General features: G+C 40.5%; 1 protein-coding gene across 3 annotated transcripts in view; it reads right to left on the bottom strand.

The window, feature by feature from the left end:
- The window catches only part of DCDC1 (doublecortin domain containing 1), a 427,916-nt gene that overhangs the window by 9,993 nt on the left and 398,852 nt on the right, over positions 1–19,071 (bottom strand). For all 3 annotated transcript variants that reach the window (XM_046637833.1, XM_046637832.1, XM_046637834.1), the window contains 4 exons: positions 16,396–16,532; positions 15,023–15,202; positions 5,233–5,383; positions 307–416 (listed from right to left, as the gene is read on the bottom strand). In XM_046637833.1, the coding sequence (XP_046493789.1) occupies positions 307–416; positions 5,233–5,383; positions 15,023–15,202; positions 16,396–16,532 (578 nt within the window). The remainder of the gene's footprint in view (positions 1–306; positions 417–5,232; positions 5,384–15,022; positions 15,203–16,395; positions 16,533–19,071) is intronic.

The raw sequence follows: 19,071 nt of genomic DNA, 5'->3' as shown, positions 1-19,071 counted from the left end.
AAATTATTTTTCAATAATAGCTAGTAATTTTCTTTTTTTTTCCCCTGGAAGAAAATACACCTAAGATAGTTATTTTACTGGCATTGCTTTGTCCGGTTTTGTTGCCTTTCCAAGAACAGATTTGAGGCATCAAATGCCACTCTGTAAAATGTGGTGGTAAAAACTTTTGGAAGAGACTGGGTAAAATTAAAAAGGATGCTTGGTCATCATATCACAGCAAGCACATGAGCGTGGACACCCAGACTACCCCCGCGAGACATGGCACCCAGGAGGACAGGTCAACGGGAATTCACCACATACACTCACCAGAGACCGCAGCTTTGAGGATGGCAACACCACGATGTCTGTGGCTTGAGGGCCCTGCTGCCGTCGGATCCTGGCGTAATTTGCTCTGACCTCCAACAGTTGCTTTAGCTCTGTTAAAAAAATTATTTTGAGAGACAAGTCAATGTATTTATAGAAAATAACTAAAGGTCCAGGATGATGAAACCCTCCAAGATCTCTCAGAGGTCCTCGGCTCTCGCGCTGGACTCTCTCGTTACACACTTGACTTGGTTATCACATCAGATATGTGTTGACATTCTTTGGATTTCTACTGAAGGGCAGTCGCTAGAAAGGGCTTCCTTCCAGGCTTTAATAAAGCCTGAATTGGAAGCTAACCTAGGATCGGTCTGAAAATTGAACCCACTGAAAAGATGGTAAACACAACAGTGAGAACAGTGTTCAGATTGAACGACAAACAGCATAAAGCACTCTTTTAGTTCTGTCGGGAGTTCGTGTGAAAGAAACCATTCTAACAGAGCCTGATTTGTTTTGCCAAAACAAATCCATTTTTCAAAAGCCTAGTGTGATTCTTTGACGACTAACTTTCACATGCTAAATGTTTTTACATTATAGTACATAAAATGTTATTGTAGAGTGTTTAGGTTTGAAATTCCCTGGCTGCCTTATTTTCTACTACATAGTTAAGCCAGTAGGTCACAGAAAAACTATGAGTAGAATGATTAACTGAATGTCCCTTCATATGGATGCCTATGCTGGCGGCATTTCTCTCTTTTCTTTTTTAAAGCATTCAGAATATTTAGATTTCTACTAAATGATTATTCCTAACTTAATCATATCAAGAAAAACAAGAAAACGGCAACTCAACAGTAAAACAAGTTTCTAAAGAACAACTAAATTAGACTCTTTGCTATCAGTCAGGTTTCCTAGAACATACATCACCCACTGGAAAAACCTTAGACAATTAGAGAAAACCACTAACCCTTTCACCGTCAATATAAAATGTAATATGGGGACCTACTTTCAAAGGAAGAGAATCCACTTTCACATCACAGTGATCCATGTGGTTACAAAACTGAAGACCTGGAAACGCATGTTTGTCTCCACAGCCTTGTCGAAGGCCCGCGGAGCTAGCATGGGGGAATGGCAGCGAGAGCCCCATTAGCTCGTAATTACAGTTTCCCCTCTTCGCTCCACAGTCCTTATTGGTAACAAGCTTGCTCTGGGAAGACAGCCTACATTTCTCTGTGTGTTTTGGATCCCCTTTTGGCTGGGTTGCCTGCAGCCTACTTAGCTTTATTTATCAGAAAGCCCCAGTGAACACCGGGAGGCCAGGCGGTGGGATCTGGGCACCAGAAGGCCATCCCAAGAGTGGGGAAGATTAAGGATAAAGAATGAAGGGGACTGGGGCAGTACCTCCCACTGCACTACTTGTTTGCTTACTGTTCGATTGTGCTGTAATATTTCAAGTGTGTTCTTGTACATAATTAGATTGAAAACTCTTTCAAGGAGGGAACCTGGCTTGTATTTCTTTTACAGTCTATGCACTCTTCAGAATTCAGAAAGCTGTCAACTAACACTGAAGATAAGAACCCCACTGTTGATGTGTTCTTCTAAGTCACCACATAGTGAGGGTCACCAGGAGCTGGGGGAGGGGTAATGGTGAGAGGTGGGGATAACAGAATACAAAGATTCCAGAGATCAGAGCCTCCTCCTTGATGGAGGACGGTGCTGGAGGCAGGTCTGTGGCCTCCCGCAGAACAGTGCCAGGCGTCCCAGTAAATCCTGGTCTTCCTACTTTGTAGTCTGCACGCCTATACTTTTGTCCCTTCTGGGCTAAATGTAGAGATATGACTGCCACTGTTTGAAAAGTTTTGGTTTATGTACCTTACATATAACACAGTAATAATAATTCTACAGCGACTTTTAAAAGAAATAATCTAGCAAGAGCTATTTCAGGGATCCCAGGTAATTCACTTCTCATCTTTTAATTTCCTTTGAAGTGTTGTGTTCTTCAGAATTTCCTGACAATTATGTCTTTTCTAACATATGCCTACCCTCTGAAAGTGGCTTTAAATTTCTCAGGATAAATAGAATAAAGTGCAAATGTTGGTTTAATAACAAATATATGTTCCTTTCCATTTCTATCACTTATCAAAGAAAATTATCAAGGAATAGACAAGCTAATAAAATGAGCATATATTTACTTATTACTAAAAAAAAGAAATCTGCAACCTGTATCGTTAAGATTAATAAACATTAAGTTTTAAATAACGTGAAAAGGAGGAAGTCAATGAGCCCCGTCTCTTTGGCGTGTGCGCTAAGGCCACACAGGCACGGTTCATTTTACTGAGTTTCACTTTATTATGCTTCCTGGATACTGCATTTTTTACAAATTGAAGGTTTGAGGCAACCCTATGTCAAGCAAGTCTATGGGTGCCATTTTTCCAACAGCATTTGCTCACTTTGTGTCTCTGTGTCACATTTTGGTAATTCTCATAATATTTCAAACTTTTTCATTATTATTGTATTTGTTATGGTGACCTGTGATCAGTGATCTTTGATGTTACTATTGTAAATGTTTTGGGGTGCTATGGACTGCACCCGTTTTAGACGGTGAACTTAATTGTTGTGTGTGTTCTGACTGCTTCACTCACTGGCTGCTCCTCCATCTCTCTCCCTCCCCTCGGGTCCCCCTGTTCCCTGAAACACAATATTGAAATTAGGCCAATTAATAACCCTGCAGTGGCCTCTAAGTGTTCAAGTGAAAGGAAAGTCTCACATCTCTCACTCTAAATGAAAAGCTAGAAATGATTGAGCTTAGTGAGGAAGGCATGTCAAAAGCCAAGACAAGCCAAAAGCTATGCCTCTTGTGCCAAACAGTTAGCCAGGTCATGAATGCAAAGGAACAGTTCTTGAAGGAAATTAAAAGAGCTACTCCAGTGAACACATGAATGAAAAGAAAGCAAAACAGCCCTATTACTGACACAGAGAAAGTTTCAGTGGTCTAGATAGAAGATCAAACCAGCCACATTTCCTTAAGTCAAAGCCTGATCCAGAGCAAAGCCCTAAGTGTCTTCAATTCTATGAAGGCTGAGAGAGGTGAGGAAGCTGCAGAAGAAAAGTTTGAAGCCAGCAGACATTGGTTCATGAGGTTTAAGGAAAGCCGCTGTCTCCATAACATGAAAGTGCAGGGGGAAGCAGCAAGTGCGGGTATAGAAGATGCAGCAAGTTACCTAGAGATGCAGTTAAGATAATTAATGAGGGTGGCTACTGTAAACAACTGATTTTCAATGTAGACAAAACAGCCTTATATTGGAAGAAGACGCCATCTAGGACTTTCATACCTAGAGAGAAGTCAGTGCCTGGCTTCAAAGGACAGGCTGACTCTCTTGTTAGGAGCTAACAATGCAGCTGGTGACTTTAAGTTGAAGTCAATGCTCATTTACCCTTCTGAAAATCCTAGGGCACTTAATAAGAATTATGCTGAATCTACTCTGCCTGTGCTCTATAAACGGAACAACAAAGCCTGGATGACAGGACATCTGCTTACAACATGGTTTACTGAATATTTCAAGCACACTGTTGAAACCTACTGCTCAGAAAAAAAGATTCCTTTCAAAATATTACTACTCATTGACAATGAACCTGATCACCCAAGAGCTCTAATGGAGATGTACAATTAAGTTAATGTTGTTTTCATGCCTGCTAACACAGCATCCATTCTGCAGCCCACAGATCAAGGAGTAATTTTGACTTTCAAGTCTTATTACTTAAGAAATACATTTCATGAGGTCACAGTGGCCATAGATAGTGATTCTTCTGATGGATCTGGGCAAAGTAAATTGAAAACCTTCTGGAAAGGATTCACCCTTCTAGATGCCACTAAGAACATTCGTGATTCACTGGAAGAAATCAAAATGTCAACATTAACAGGAGTTTGGAAGAAGAAGATTCCAACCCTAATGAGGAGTTCAAGACCTCAGTGGAGGAAGTAACTGCAGATGTGGTGGAAACAGCAAGAGAACTAGAATTAGAAGTGAAGCCTGAAGATGTAACTGAATTTCTGCAATTTCATGATAAAGATTTAATGGCTGAGGAGTTGCTTCTTATAGAGAGCAAAGAAGTGGTTTCCTGAGATGGAATCTACTGCTGGTGAAGATTGTTGAAATTACACCAAAGGATTTAGAATATTATATAAACTTAGCTGATAAAGCAGAGGTAGGGTTTGAGAGGACTGACTCCAATTTTGAAAGCAGCTCTACTGTGGGTAGAACGCTATCAAACAGCCCTGCATGCTACAGAGAAATCGTTCATGGAAGGAAGCGTCGATCAATGCAGCAAACTTCATTGTTGTCTTATTTTAAGAAATTGCCATAGCCACTACTGCCTTCAGCAACCACCACCCTGATCAGTCAGCAGCCATCAACAGTGAGGCAACAGCCTCTGCCAGCAGAAAGACTACAACTCGCTGAAGGCTCAGACGCTGGTTAGCATTTTTTAGCAATGAAGTGTTCCTTAATTAAGGTGTGTACATTGGTTTTCTAGACATAATGCTATTGCACACTTCATGGACTGCAGCATGGTGTAAACATAGTGTAAAACGCATTGGGAAGCCAAAAAATTCATGTGACTCGCTTTATTTGCTTTATTGCAGTGGTCTGGAGCTGAACCCACAATATCTCCGAGCTGTGCCTGCATCTTCCAAGACACCTTTTAAAGTGTCTTCAAATCAGCTCCTTGGATAAGGCTTCAAGACTAAATATAATTTAATGCACTAAATTAATATACAAACTTGACTTATGTAACACGGAGTAGAAAAATGTGGAGGAGGACAATTGCTAAAAATCATCCAGATGGGATATAAAATTCAGCCAGGAAGCTCTCTGAAGAAAAGACTGAATGCTTTAATTCTTCAAAACCTTGACGGAAAAGCACTGTCACCCATACCTTCTTGGGTTGTAAAGCTGTGTCCTGTGGACACACAGACGACCATATCTCGCTCTATGTCGTCCCACGAGTGAAGGGGCTTTCCGCCTGGGGTGTACAGTGCTCTGGTTGGCTGGGCCATTCCGAGGCGAGAGGAGCAGTCATCCAGCAGCTGCAACACAGAGGGACAGACATACTGGAATGTGGAATGTCACAACGCAATTAAGAGTTAAAGAATCAACTCCTCCGAGAGAACTATCACCCGACTTGAATATCCGTTAAACTTATACTTGTCAGAAGGCGGTGGGAGGAAGGGCCTGACCGATGGGGAGCCTCAGCCCTCTGCAGTGGCTTTTCCTTTAGTCCTCTATTTTCCATGTGGAAAAAGGCCTCTTGCTGTGCAAGAAAGGCCTAAATATGAAAAACTCTGGTTTGAGAATCTACACTTGTCAGAATAGCTTAAGTTATTATTTTGGCAATGAGCAAGGAGCTAGAAGGACAGAAGCATCGACCTGGAGCTGAGAAGCCCAGGGGCGCTGGCCTGTCTCATCTCGACAGGTCAGGCAACACCCCACCAAGGAGTCTTTTCAACTATAAAATCAAAGTTTTGGTCTAAGATCTCTCCGACTCTACGACTCTATGATTAGAAAGTCTTTTTTGATGATTTTACTCGGTAAATTTTAAAACTATCTTGAGGGGCCTTATTTCATTTCTCTCAATTTTCCCTGAAATGTTCATAAAAACACATGTACAGATGCAAAGTGTCAACAGTACTAGAAAGATTAGCCAGCACGTGGCAGACTCCTGAGGGCAGGTCCGGGAAAGTGAGGAGAGGGCTTTGAGAGGAGGCAGCGGAGACAAGCGAGAAGCCGCACGCATGCCCGCATCACTCTCGCCTGCCGTGCAGGGCAAGCAACTGTCCCCAAAGACGCAGGAGCCAGGTCCACCCGGGCCCCCATCACCATCAGCTCTTCTTTCTCAGCTGTGTTTAGGGGCCACAGCTCACAGCAACGCAGCCTGGCCTGGGGCAGAACTGGGCACACAATGACACCTCGCATCTGGAAAATGAATCAGTAACACGGAGCAAGACAAGAGAGTGACAAGACAATGCGGTCCAGAGATTGCAGGGTTCACCCCCTATTCTGAGCAAGGGAGAAATGAACTGAACTGAATAACAGCTGAAATTATCCAGGAATACACTCCCCTCTGTAGAGTGGATGGTCAGAGAAGAGCAGAGGGAGAGTGCTCTTAAAGGCAGCTCTACCCCTGCCGCTAACTAACAGCTAGTCGGCAGCAATTTGGCTAAATCCTGTGCGTGTGGACCAGCTCTCTGACTGAAAGTGAGGGCAGGATCTGACGCGCCCAAGTCAAAGTTTAGGGGAGCCAAAGAGAACTAATCTATCCTATCTACTGTGAAGAGACCTTACCTTGTACAAAGAGGTCTAAATAAAAACATGAACAATAGCAATATTAGGCTTATGAAAATATTCTACAACACAAAAATGGGTACAACTATACTCAAAGTGAAGACTCAGAAGAAGATTTACAGCAGTAGTACATTTTAGAGAGTATCTGTATTGGGATCCCAAAATTCAACAAAACATGACTTCCATAAACACACACACAGAATTGAGATAACAGCTTAAAGAAAAGGAACATTGCTGAGATGCGGGCAGAGATGATAATGATGATGATGATGACGACAATGATGAGTATGCTGACGATGGCAACAACAGGAGTTAAAATTTATTAGCACATTTCTACGAGCTAAAAAATTTTCTCAAAGTTTCCAGGGAAAACTTAATTTCACCCTAGGGAAATAATTATTACCCTCCTTTTATTGATGAGAAAGTGGAGAACAGAGAGGTTAAATATCATAACCAAGGTCATACAGCTAGTAAGAAAAGGAGTAGGGTTTCAAAGTGGGATGAATAGAGAGCTGAAGGAGAAGAGGAGAGAAGGTAAGGAAATAAAAGACTCAACAGCAGAATTAAAATCCGTCTTAGAAGCAGAAAAAAGCAGAGTCAATACTGGAGAAAATCAAACCAGTATTACGGAGGACTAAGTTGAGAAAATCTCACAGGATACAGAGAAAGGATAAGACATAAAATTTATGAGAGAAAAGTCAAACATCTGGAATGTCAGGACATCAGGTATTAAACCTACACATTATTGGTGTTACTGGAGAAGAATCCAGAATAAATTAAACTCAAGCAATTATCAAAAAAATAGAAGAAAACTTTCCTGTCCCAAAGAAAGATCCATGTCTTCAGACCAAAAAGGCTAACCCAGGGTAAGGCAAACTTAATGAAAAAAATGACTAACATTTAAATATAACTGAATGAAAAGTATGAATTTCAGACATGGGGGAAAAATTCAGTTATGTCTGGACCTGTTTTCTGAAACAATCAATACCAAAGAAAATGGAGCAAAATCTATGAAGTTTTTAGGGGAAAAGGTTTTAACATAAGAATTCAGTATCCAACTAAATTATTACTTTTGGCTACAGGAAATTAAAGATGTGTACAAAAACTCAGAAAACTTATCACCCACATACATTTCAGATTATTATGAAATGAATGAAAGTCCTTCACTGTGGGAAAGTCATAAGATAAAATGACTAATGTTGAGCAGTAAGACCAGTAGAACAGATACAGCTGCAACAAAAGTGGTCAGGAACACAGGCACCAAAAAGTGACATGGGCAAGGAAAAGAAAAACCACAGCATTCTAACTTTCAAGTTATTCACGGGGCAAAAAATGCTGTTTCTTCTATTTCCTTCATTAAGAATCTTTATTTTTATGATTATAACCAATGCAATAAAGCATAAAATCAGAATAAGAGAAATAGTTCTGCTAAAGGAATAGGTAAGATCATCAACATGTGAAATTAACATGAGTTCATTCTTAGAAAATTTATGTGAACTAAATGAGAAATTCATAACAAAAAGAAGAATGTTTGGGGACAGCCCAGTGGCATAGTGGTTAAGTTTGCATGCCCTGCTTTGGTGGCCCAGGGTTCACAAGTTCAGGTCCCAGGCGCTGACCTACATACTGCTCATCAAGCCATGCTGTGGAGGCATCCCACATATGAAATAGAGGAAGATTGGCACAGATGTTAGCTCAGGGCCAGCCTTCCTCACCAAAAACAAAAAACAAAAAAAGAAGAATGCTTAGTAAAGAAGGACAGGAAAAGAGACACATGTGTATAACAGAGTGCCACAGACTTCACCTTGGCAGCAGAGATGGAACTTTGTAAAATGTTCAGTTCCTATGAATTTAATGAATAGCCTCAGACAACAGCTACAGTCGAAACCCTGCAGGATGATTTCAGGGTGCTGAAATGTGACTCCAAAATTCATCTATAAGAATCAACAGGCAAGAGTATTCAAGCAAAATCCAAAAAAAAAGTGTAACAATAGGCAACTCCTATTGTATTAAAATAGATTGTAAAGCTATACTAATTCTCCAAGTGTCAGATGCATTAGATAGCCTAACAACAGAAGCCAGTATATATCAGAGTTTAGTGTGTTATAAAGTTGGCATTCCAACTCAGTGGGGAGAACAAAAATGATTAGTCAGCAAGTAGGGCTGAGATAATTTAAGCCAACAAACAAAGCAGAGAAAATAGCTTCACTCAAATTTTACAACCAGAAAAAACTTAACTATAAAAAATTTGAAGAAAAATCATATGAATCTTTATATGACCACAGGACGGTAAAGGACTATTTAAACATTAAAAGCAATGAACAAACCTATAAAATGTATTAATTTCTGTACATTAAAAAATCCCATAAACACAATGGAAAATTGGAAATTTGTTATAATAAATATGATGAAGTTACACATAATAGACTCACCTGCTTAAAAAAAAGAAAACTCATATCGATGTGAAAAATACTTCCCATAGAAAAGCAGCAAAAGATTTAACTGGAAATTCACAAATGACTAATAAACAGTAAAACAAACAAAATAAAACAAAGCAAAATCACTTTACAGGTACTTAAAGAACATTATAAATTAAATCGGAGACAGTGCGTTTTCTCTGTCCAGCCTGGACGCACAGGTCTCTGCGTGACTGCGCTGCACCACGGGGTGCTGTCTCGTGGTGACTGTCCAGGTGGGAGCCTCACTCACTACCTGTGGGAGCACAGACTCCCAAAATAGTCCTAGGAGAAAATTTAGCAACGGCTACTGAAATTCTCAAGCATGTTTATAAAATTCGACTTACAACCTTTCTAAAAATTTCTTTGGGAGAAATAATCAGGAAATTAAGTAAGGGTTTCTATGTAGAATGTTTGTTGGAGCATGCTTTATAACAGCAAACATTTAAAAACAACCTAAATGGCAAACAACAGAAAACTGGATAAATAAATAACAATCTGTCTAATTTGATAAAAGATGATGACGCCACTGAAAATAATAACACTGAAAGTTAAATTATATGGGGGAAAAGTCACAACAGTTTGTTAGGTGAATAATGCAGATTGCAAAATTGTATACACCACGTAATCTACTATGATCATAATGGCAAAAAATATATAACTATAGAAACCATAGAAATATATCTGCCAAAACTATAATAACTGTGGTTATTTGAAGGTGGTAGAATTTTCACTCATTCTTGGTGTTTTTTCTTTTCTAATTTTAATACAATGACTATATGTTGTGGGTTTTTTTGAGGAAGATTAGCCCTGAGCTAACATCTGCTGCTAATCCTCCTCCTTTTTGCTGAGGAAGACTGGCCCTGAGCTAACATCTATGCCCATCTTCCTCTACTTTACATGTGGGACACCTGCCACAGCATGGCTTGTCAAGTGGTGCGTAGGTCCACACCGGGGATCCAAACCAGCAAACCCTGGGCCACTGAAGTGAAACATGCAAACCCAACTGCTATGCCACTGGTGTGGCCCCTATGTTATTTTATAACTAGAAAACAGAATAAATGTTTTTCAAATAATCAAAAACTTCATAGAGACTACGATAGACTCATATGGTTTTCCTTTGTGGTTTTTCTAAATTTTCCATGACAATAGTCACTGTCTTAGTCTGCTCAGGCTGCCAAGACAAATGCTGTAGACTGAGTGCCTATGAAACAAGAGAAATTTATTTCTTTCAGTTCTGGAGGCTGGAAGCCCAAGATCAAGGTGCTGGCCAATTCGGTTTCTGGCAGGGACTCTCTTCCTGGCTTACAGACAGCTGCCTTCCAGTTGTGTCCTCACAGGGTCGGGGAGAGACAGCTCCCTTCCTCTTCTTATAAGGCCACAAATCTTATCAGATTAGAGCCCTATCCTTGTGACCTCATTGAACCTTACTTGCCTCCTAAAAGCCCTACCTCCACACACAGTCACATTGGGGGTTAGGGCTTCAACATAAGAATTTGAGGAACACAGTTCATTCCATAAGAGTTATTAATTTTCCTTCTGCTCCAAGGCGACCAAAGGGTGTGAGGGCTGAGTTCCTATCTGAGCTGGGAGCAGTGGGGGCTGTCCTAGAAATATGTACAGATAGATCTCTGGGAGAAACTCCGGCAGCTTGAAAAGATCTTACAGAAAGGTAATTCTTAGATTTTTCCCTACTTTACCACTAAAATGTCACTATTCTATAGAGATTATATTTTCTGTTTATAATCAGAAAAATTAATGTTGTTTAATAAAAACATATACTAAATGCAAAATATGAGTTAAATATATAGCTATGTCACTTGGTTTTCACAAAGAGCCACTTTTATGAGACAAAGTTAATGAGTTTACAAAAATCTTTTGAAAATAAGGCACTTTCATTGCAATTAGGTTGTAAAATATGTAGTCAGCTTATGACCTTTAATGACATTCTTAATTCTCAGTTTTTCGAATGTATCTAAATTTACTTAAGCATCTTCTTTAAAGTGGGTAATATAAATTAAACGTTTGCAATTTTTGCAATAATAAAGGAACAAAGTTCCATACGTAATTCCTCTCTCACATCTATTTTGTGAGCGAGCTTTCGTAGACCAGGTGTTCTCAGGGTGGGCATGTGAGCATCTCAGAACCATTGCACATTGCCTGCGGATGTGAGGGACTTGTCTCTACAAATCAAAGGATCTGTTTCTCATTCTTTCAGCTTCCGCTCATGCATTCAGAACTCTGCTGGGCTGAGAGAGAACACCCTGGTTTTGAGATTCTGCACAATCAGAGAGATGATGCAGGGATGGGAGAAGAAAAACGCTTCGGGACAGGAGAAGGAGGGGCCCGGGCAACCATAAATCAGAGAATGATGTCGGCCCTGAAGAAAGAGCCACTAACCCTGGAGAGGGAGCCGCCTTGGTGCACTGATGGCAGATGGGCCTACACCAGCTGGAGATGAGAGCTGCTCTGGCGATGTCCAAAGGGTGCGTAGGAGGAACGCGGGTAAGTCGTCCAAATAGCGGCCGCAGTGAAAGGAGTGGAAGGGAGTCTGCACTAGACGGGACTCAGACACTGTCTGGGGTTTCATTACAGAGCAGAGTGGAACCTCTGAGATGTGTTGGCTTCTCGCTCTGCTAGTAAATGTACCAACCACAGAAACTCTGAGCCTCTTTGGCCAGAGTCCCCAGTGAGGTCTGAACCGTGCTCTTCCCGTGGTCCATTTGTTTCACTCGCACAGTCCATTCTCCAGGAGTATTCTTTACAGCCTGACAGCCTGCAAGGAGCCATTCCTAAGTGATCACAAAGAGCTCAGGCAGGTCCCCCAAAACAAGACAGACAGCATGGAAAAAGAAAGGAAAGATTAAAAGAATATTTTTAAAAAATAAAGCAAAGGAAGAAATAACGTGTAGAAAACTTTCTGGACATTTCCTAAGTATCTTTCGACACCCTGAGGCCACATTAATCTCCCCAAACATTGCTTTACCACGACAATCCTCCATTCAGAGACAACTCGTGGCTCAAATGCTTCAGTCTGGGATGTGTGATGGATGGAAGTCTGTCCCCCTAAAACTCATAGGTTGAAGCTCTAACCCTCAGTGTGACTGCATTTGGAGAAAGGGCCTTTAAGGGCAGAATTAAGGTTAAACGGGGTCATAAGGGTGGGGTCCTGATCGGATGGAGGAGGGAGACACGGGAGCTCTCTCTCTCCACGTGTACACGAGGGCGAGGCTGCGTGAGGACACACAGCCTGAGAAGGCAGCCACCTGCAAGCCAGGAAGAGAGTCTTTATCAGAAACCAACCCTGCTGGCACCTTGATCTTGGACTTTCCGGTCTCCAGAACTGTGAGAAATAAATTACACAGTTGTGTAAGCCACTCAATCTGCGGTATTGTGTTATGGCAGCCAAGTAGACCAACGCAGATAGTATGTGGGGCCCACCACATGCTCGTAAACAATCTCTCTGGTTGTACATCTCTCTCCCTATTTCTCAGTCCGAGCACCATCTACTTAATGGGATTTATGAATTCTAATGTCCATACCGTTGTGTGCAGTGTCCCTCATCCTTGTTAATGCTTTTTCTGCCTAAGATGCTGAATCTTACCCATTTCTCAAGTTCCATCAGAATCCTGATTGATTCCTCTGTGGACCTTTCTCCTTCACCCCAGGTGGGCAGGGCGTCCCCCTCCTCTGAGCTCCTACCAGACTTCCTGTCTGAGCTGCTGACTTGACCTTTATCACAAGCTGATAGTATTTCTCTAAAAGGAACATCAACTCCCTTAGCAAATACATTTTTCTTACAAGGAAAATCTGCATTCAGCATAACAAAATACGGAACACACCGAAAAACAGACAGGAAAGAAATACCACCTTTATCAGGTAACCAATAATAAGACCTCCAATAAATACTTCCAACAATAAAGTCCTTTCAGTCTTTTTCTAGGTGTGTGCACGGATGTGCACAGCATCCCACTCCATGTGGGATGTTATATTATGTGTCTTCCACTCAGCATATCTTGAACATCTTTATCGTCGTCATTCTTTCTAAAGTTAGTTTTAATTGTTATAATATTCTATCCTATGTACTATAATTCAACAACTCCCTATTGAGGAGTGTTTAAATTATTTCTAATCTATCTGTGTTATAAATAGCCCTGTGATAAATATTCTTACCAAAAAATCTTTGCATAAATTCATGGAAATATCCTTGGAAAGTTCTAGAAGTACATTTTCTTATGATATGCACAGCCACATTGTCCCCCAAAAAGCTGTACTTCCACCAGCATGAGAGTGCCCATTTCTCTACAAACCCAAGTAAACTTTGATAGATTTTCAAAAGCTTTGCCAACTTGAAATATTAACTTAATGAGAACATAGACCGTGTGTTATTTATTCCTCCCACTGTTACCACTACTGTTGATGTTAACCTGTCAATTATACGGCGCAATAAAGCTTTCAAAACCTTTCCATATCCATCAATTAACAATACCTTACAGCATCTAGCACAATGCCCTTCGTGTACGAAGTTCATAGAAAAATTATATGACATGGAATAATATTTATGGAGTACCTTTTATACACTACATGAGAGTCACATAAATCAAAGTCGCTCCTCCACCAGATAGATGTAATTTTTGTAAGAGTTAGTGTAAGTTTTTGCTATCCTGAGTCTGACAGGCATTCTGCAATCCTGTCGCCCCTGCTCTACCCTTCACCTGGTCTATTAATCTTTCCATCCTCTCTCACTGATGTGTCAGTTATAGTTGCAAATGGTTAAGTGCATTTTAAGACTTAGTATCTACAACACAAACTGAAGTTTTCGAAGGAAACAGCAAGGAAGAAAGACCCCAGCTTTGCTATAGAACCTTTTCCAGAATGTTCTCTACTGAAAAAGTTTTCACTCTCTTTCTAACATGACTTTCTTTTTTCCCCCATGTGTACGAAGTTCCCTTACTTGTATTCTTGGTTTTGAGGACATTTTCTGCATTTTTCTGTCTTCTTTCTCAAGTACAGCAGATTGGTTGTCAACTTCTGAGATGCAATTGCTCTCACAGTTCTTATTCAAAGACCCTGCCAAAGAGGAGTGGTCTCTCACACTTTGAAGTCACCGTCCTCAGGCAGAGCTCCTCTGAGGTGCCGGTACCCTGGTGCCCTCACTGGCCTCCGTGAAGTCCTCCGGCTGGCCCATCACACCGTCTTGCCTTTCCCTGCACCCGCCAACATCACATCTTTATGTGACTTGCTCTCGTCCCAGAAAAACTTATAAAAACATTTCACAAAGTAAAAAAGCCAAACAACTACTCAAGATATCGCTGCAACAGGTAAGACTTTTTAAAAGTCTATGAAAATCCATTGATGAGGTGCCTAAACTTCTATTTACAACTAAGAAAATGTCAAACTTTAGAATTATCTCCTTGATATTGCAAACAACACATGAACTCAATTCATTTTTTCCTTAGTCCATGTTCCAAATTTGGAAAGTGAAAGTGAGCCATGGTTCCACCGCTCTGGGTAGTGAGAACATGGTGGGTTTCCTCCGATCGATACTGTTGTCTTCCCTGCAGAGAACATACCTAGGGAGTAATTCCTGATGGGGGAAAAATCGCTCTTTCGTGATCTGGGTTCAAAGTAGAACAGGAAAACTATTTTAAAGTTTTAATTTTACTCTTTGGCTGCCATTGTTCTCTGCCGGCCAAGTGGCATCTTGGTTCACACTTGTGTCAGACAGCACTGGGCTTCACATTTTCACACCCATAAGCCCATTTAATCCTCATATCAACTCTGTGAGGAACGTGTTAGTCCCATTTTGCAGATGAGAAAATGCAGTTGAGGAAGGTGAAATAACTTGCCTGACCTCACAATCTAGACGCGTCAGAGCTGGGATGTGAGCTCAGATCTGTGGGACACCTCCTTTCACACTAGACTCACCTCTGAAATAGTTCTGCCCCAGGCGTAAGCGCCGTCTGCAGGTCTGCCCCCGTTTCGATAGATCCACACCCTTTTGGCATTGGGTTGCTTATACAGGCTGCTCTGCCCGAGTGCTGTGCGTGCAGCTGCAATTGGAGAATTCCTCTTGTGTTGCTGTTCCTGGACTTCAGAAAGGTGAGCCTGTTAGGAAAAGCCCGTGTGTGTGAAGGCTGTCAGGACAGACAGAAACGTCTTATAATTGTAAATTATACTGAACAAAGTTTAGGAGTGCATTACACTCTCCTGTCACTGACTTTTCTGCAAATTCTCCTTGCTTCCATGAACCACTAAGGGCAATAATAATCACAGAGTAATAATAATAAGGTACTTATTTTGGCAAAGCACTTAACCTTCATTTATAACTTGGAGAAATGAATAGAGAAGTGTTTTGGATTTCTGCATGGTGTTTCTCCTACTGAGCCATTTCTCTGCATCTAACAATGAATTTTTTATTAGAATCACAACATCATTTCCTTCAACCAAGAGATGCTTAAGGGAGTGTGCGTGGCCATTGCAAGTCTTCATTCTGCCTCTTAAAATATGGCTGCCACCCTACGCATTGCCAGATCCCTGCCAGGCAGCTTTTCATCCTACTTTGAGCAGGTCCTGTTCAATGCTCTGCACTCACTCCCTGGTCGGTGATTTATCCTTCTTAGCTTGGCATGAAATCACATTTCTAGCAATGTCAGTTTCCTTTTTTCTCGTAACCTTGACTTGGGCACACGCCTAAGATTTTCATTGAACACATTTCACGATTTGAGAAACCCTATTAAATAAGAACATATCATTTTGATGAAAAACTTCACAAAGCAAAAAGTTTTCCCAGGTCTCTATCCCCAAATCCTCTCTCAACAGCCGACCTTTCTCTTCTAGACTTTTTATGTCCGGCAATCCTGAACGATTAACCAATTGGACTGAAACTGCTTTTTGAATTCCTCACTTCTGAATGTCTCCATTGCAATTAGTATTTTGCTCCTTGCTCATTTTACATCTTGAGACATACCCTTAGGAGTGATGAGCAATGAAGCCATAAGGCTCAACTTGACTACGCGTATTGTAATTACCTTTGTACATATCCACTGGGCCTTTTTCTCTTCTTTGCTAAGGTCATAATTTCTCATCTCCATTCAAACAAAACAGACCTTCATATGAGCTGCTGTCTCTTAGATAACTGCTTGCCAAATGCCAGCTCAATGCTTGGATATGCTTATGTGGTCATGACTGACCAGATGCCGAGAATATATTAATCGCATAATTTAAAAATTCAATACTGTACTTTTAAAAGCTTATAAGAGAGGCCGAGTCTTGAATGTCTCAAGTCCTAAAGAACGTACCTCTGTATGTCTTATAAGGTCCATGAGTTTAATTTCCTCTCGAGTCTTCTCAGCCCAGCTTCCTTCCACCAGCACCGGCTGCACAGGGCTTTTGTTGGGAGCCATGGTGGCCGGCTGACGCACTGCTACTCGCCGCCCTGGGGAAAGAAGTCTCTGGAAATGTTGTTTCTGATGATCGGCTTGCAGATTTCAAATAAACTGGTTTGGCTTTCTATGCATAAATCATTCCACTCGGGAGCATAGGCTAAAATACTAAATATATCATAAAAGCAAAGACGCCTAAGGTAATCATATCTAACAATGCCTCTTCACGTGGGAGCTTGAGGCTTTAAATAGCCAGGATGTGCATACTCACTGTACAGACAGAAAAGAAGGATAACAGGCTGACTTCCACACTGGTCCCAGCCTCTTACCCACGATATGGTTCAGCAGTAATTTAGTCAAATAGAATCTGTGACCTATATAGCCCATCGTCTCTTCCAGGCATGGAACATATGTTTTGTTCTCTTCACTAATAATAAGCCTTTCCCCCACAATTAACTTAGCAGCCTGGGGATTAAGTATTTTTAAAATAATATTAACCCAAGAGACAGGAGGTCTTTTTTTCTATCTAATAATACCCCACGAGCACGGTTAATTTCTGACACCTCTGCTGTGCCCTTTAGGCTGTTAAGAAGCTGTGGTAAGAGAAAATATTTATTGGAATACTGTATTCTAAAGAATCACAGGCATAATTTAATAAGTGTGGTGATCTGAATTTATGCATTATTTCAACTAGACCACTTGAAATCATTATAAAAGAGGTTTAAAAGTCATACTTATGAACTTGTTTTCTTTTTCTGTGTCGAAGAGATACTCAGCACTGAGTCTCATACTGACTTCTAAACTTCTTAAGTAAAAATAATGCTTTCTCTTGTATGTTCCTTCCAGAAACCTGTGTTCAGCACCAGTCATGGGTCAGCATCGTGCTGGATAATGCAAATACAAATATGTTCAAGATCAAGTCCTCGCCTCAAGTTCCGCGGGACGCAGACGTCAAGGAAATGATCACACCAATAATTGTCTGCAACTGAGCTGCACAAGGGAAGGACAGGGTCTACAAAGCATGTAACAGGGCTCACTGACCTGGTCTGAGGTGTCAGAGCAGGCTCTGAGAGAGTAACACTGGAGTGGATAAAATAACAGGCATACTAAAATGTAGTTGAGTCCTAGTTTTGTTACCAAAGGACTCTTAATGTGCGGGTTTTCAGACTATGACTACAAACAAAACTCTTTGAAATAACGCAACACTTGCAGAGGATAAAGCATTTGTGCTCTTATACCTCAAGTTTGTGGAAATAGATCCAGCACTAAAAAGAAGCAGCAGCAATGACTTTTCAGGGAAACTAGAACTCTATGTACCTAATAAGCACTCATATGTAATTCCTGGATGTGGAAAAAGCGTAATTGAATCAATCGGCCAATGAGTTACAGTGACAGTGCCATTAGGTAACTTGCTTCAGAGAAGACGACAGTGACAAGAGAAAAATCATAACATAAATTTATGCTGAATATAGTTTTAGCCAACTGTATTCAGAAAGTGCAGATAACGTTAATTTATGATACCTACATTCTTACGGATAATATTTCAATAAATATTTTATTTACGATGCATTTTGAACATTAAAATTTTGCTCAACTAAAGAGAGTTCAGCAATGGTTTATCTTTTACACTGTTGAGAGCCAAACACTAAACATAGGAAACAGGAAAAACATTATGCATTACTTGTTTTTTGTTAACTTGCTTCTAATGGTCTTAAGAAAGTGAATGCATTTGCACTGTAATTTTCATAGAGACATAATGTCATCACAAAAGGTTTTTGTTTGGGGAAAGGTTTTCATAACAAACTATTATTTATATATGTAAGAATAACAGAAATTGAAACCAAGCAAAAACATATTGAATAAATTATTTTCTTATTACAGTTCCCATATACGCTATCTTATTTCACATGAGATCAGGGGATAGCAATGATAATAGCTAACTATTAATGGGAAAGCTAGAGAACATGAGGGCTTTGCTGTTCTCTCAGACTATAAATCTCACCTGGACAGCTCTCCTCATCTCTCTCCCTTACTGGGACCCAACCTGGCTCAGCAGCCTGGGAGGGCATAGCCACCTCACTGGGGGTTTCAGTTAGCAGACCCATTTGGCTCTCACACTAAATAAAATGCTCCAGCATTGTCTTTATATGTAATAAAGGTGATACTTTCACTTGACCTGCCATTCCTTAGTTGTATTCATTAGTTTTTAAGACCCAAAGTAGGAAAATAGGCTGCCTTCTCAGCAATCTCATCCTAACATTTATTGAATATTTATTATGTGCTAAGCATGTAGTAAATAGTCAACATTTGTTACTTAGCCATAAAAACTCTACAAAGTAATTACTAGCATTATGATTAATATTATCAAGAACCACGCTTATAAATAAAATGTGACATCATCATAGTACTTTGTACATAGTATATGCTCAATAAACATTTGTCACATTTACCAATGGTTATAATAATAGTAAATAATCAACTCTACAACTATTCATCCTCCCCACACCTCCCCTTTCATCTAAGGAGCTCACACGCTAACAGGGACTGCAGTTAACTGCACTTAGGCTTGTCCTTCTTTATCCTCACAATCCC

Source organism: Equus quagga, chromosome 14, assembly GCF_021613505.1.
Source record: "Equus quagga isolate Etosha38 chromosome 14, UCLA_HA_Equagga_1.0, whole genome shotgun sequence".
In the NCBI taxonomy this organism is placed as follows: Eukaryota; Metazoa; Chordata; class Mammalia; order Perissodactyla; family Equidae; genus Equus; species Equus quagga.
This window is presented reverse-complemented; position numbering and strand designations above follow the sequence as displayed.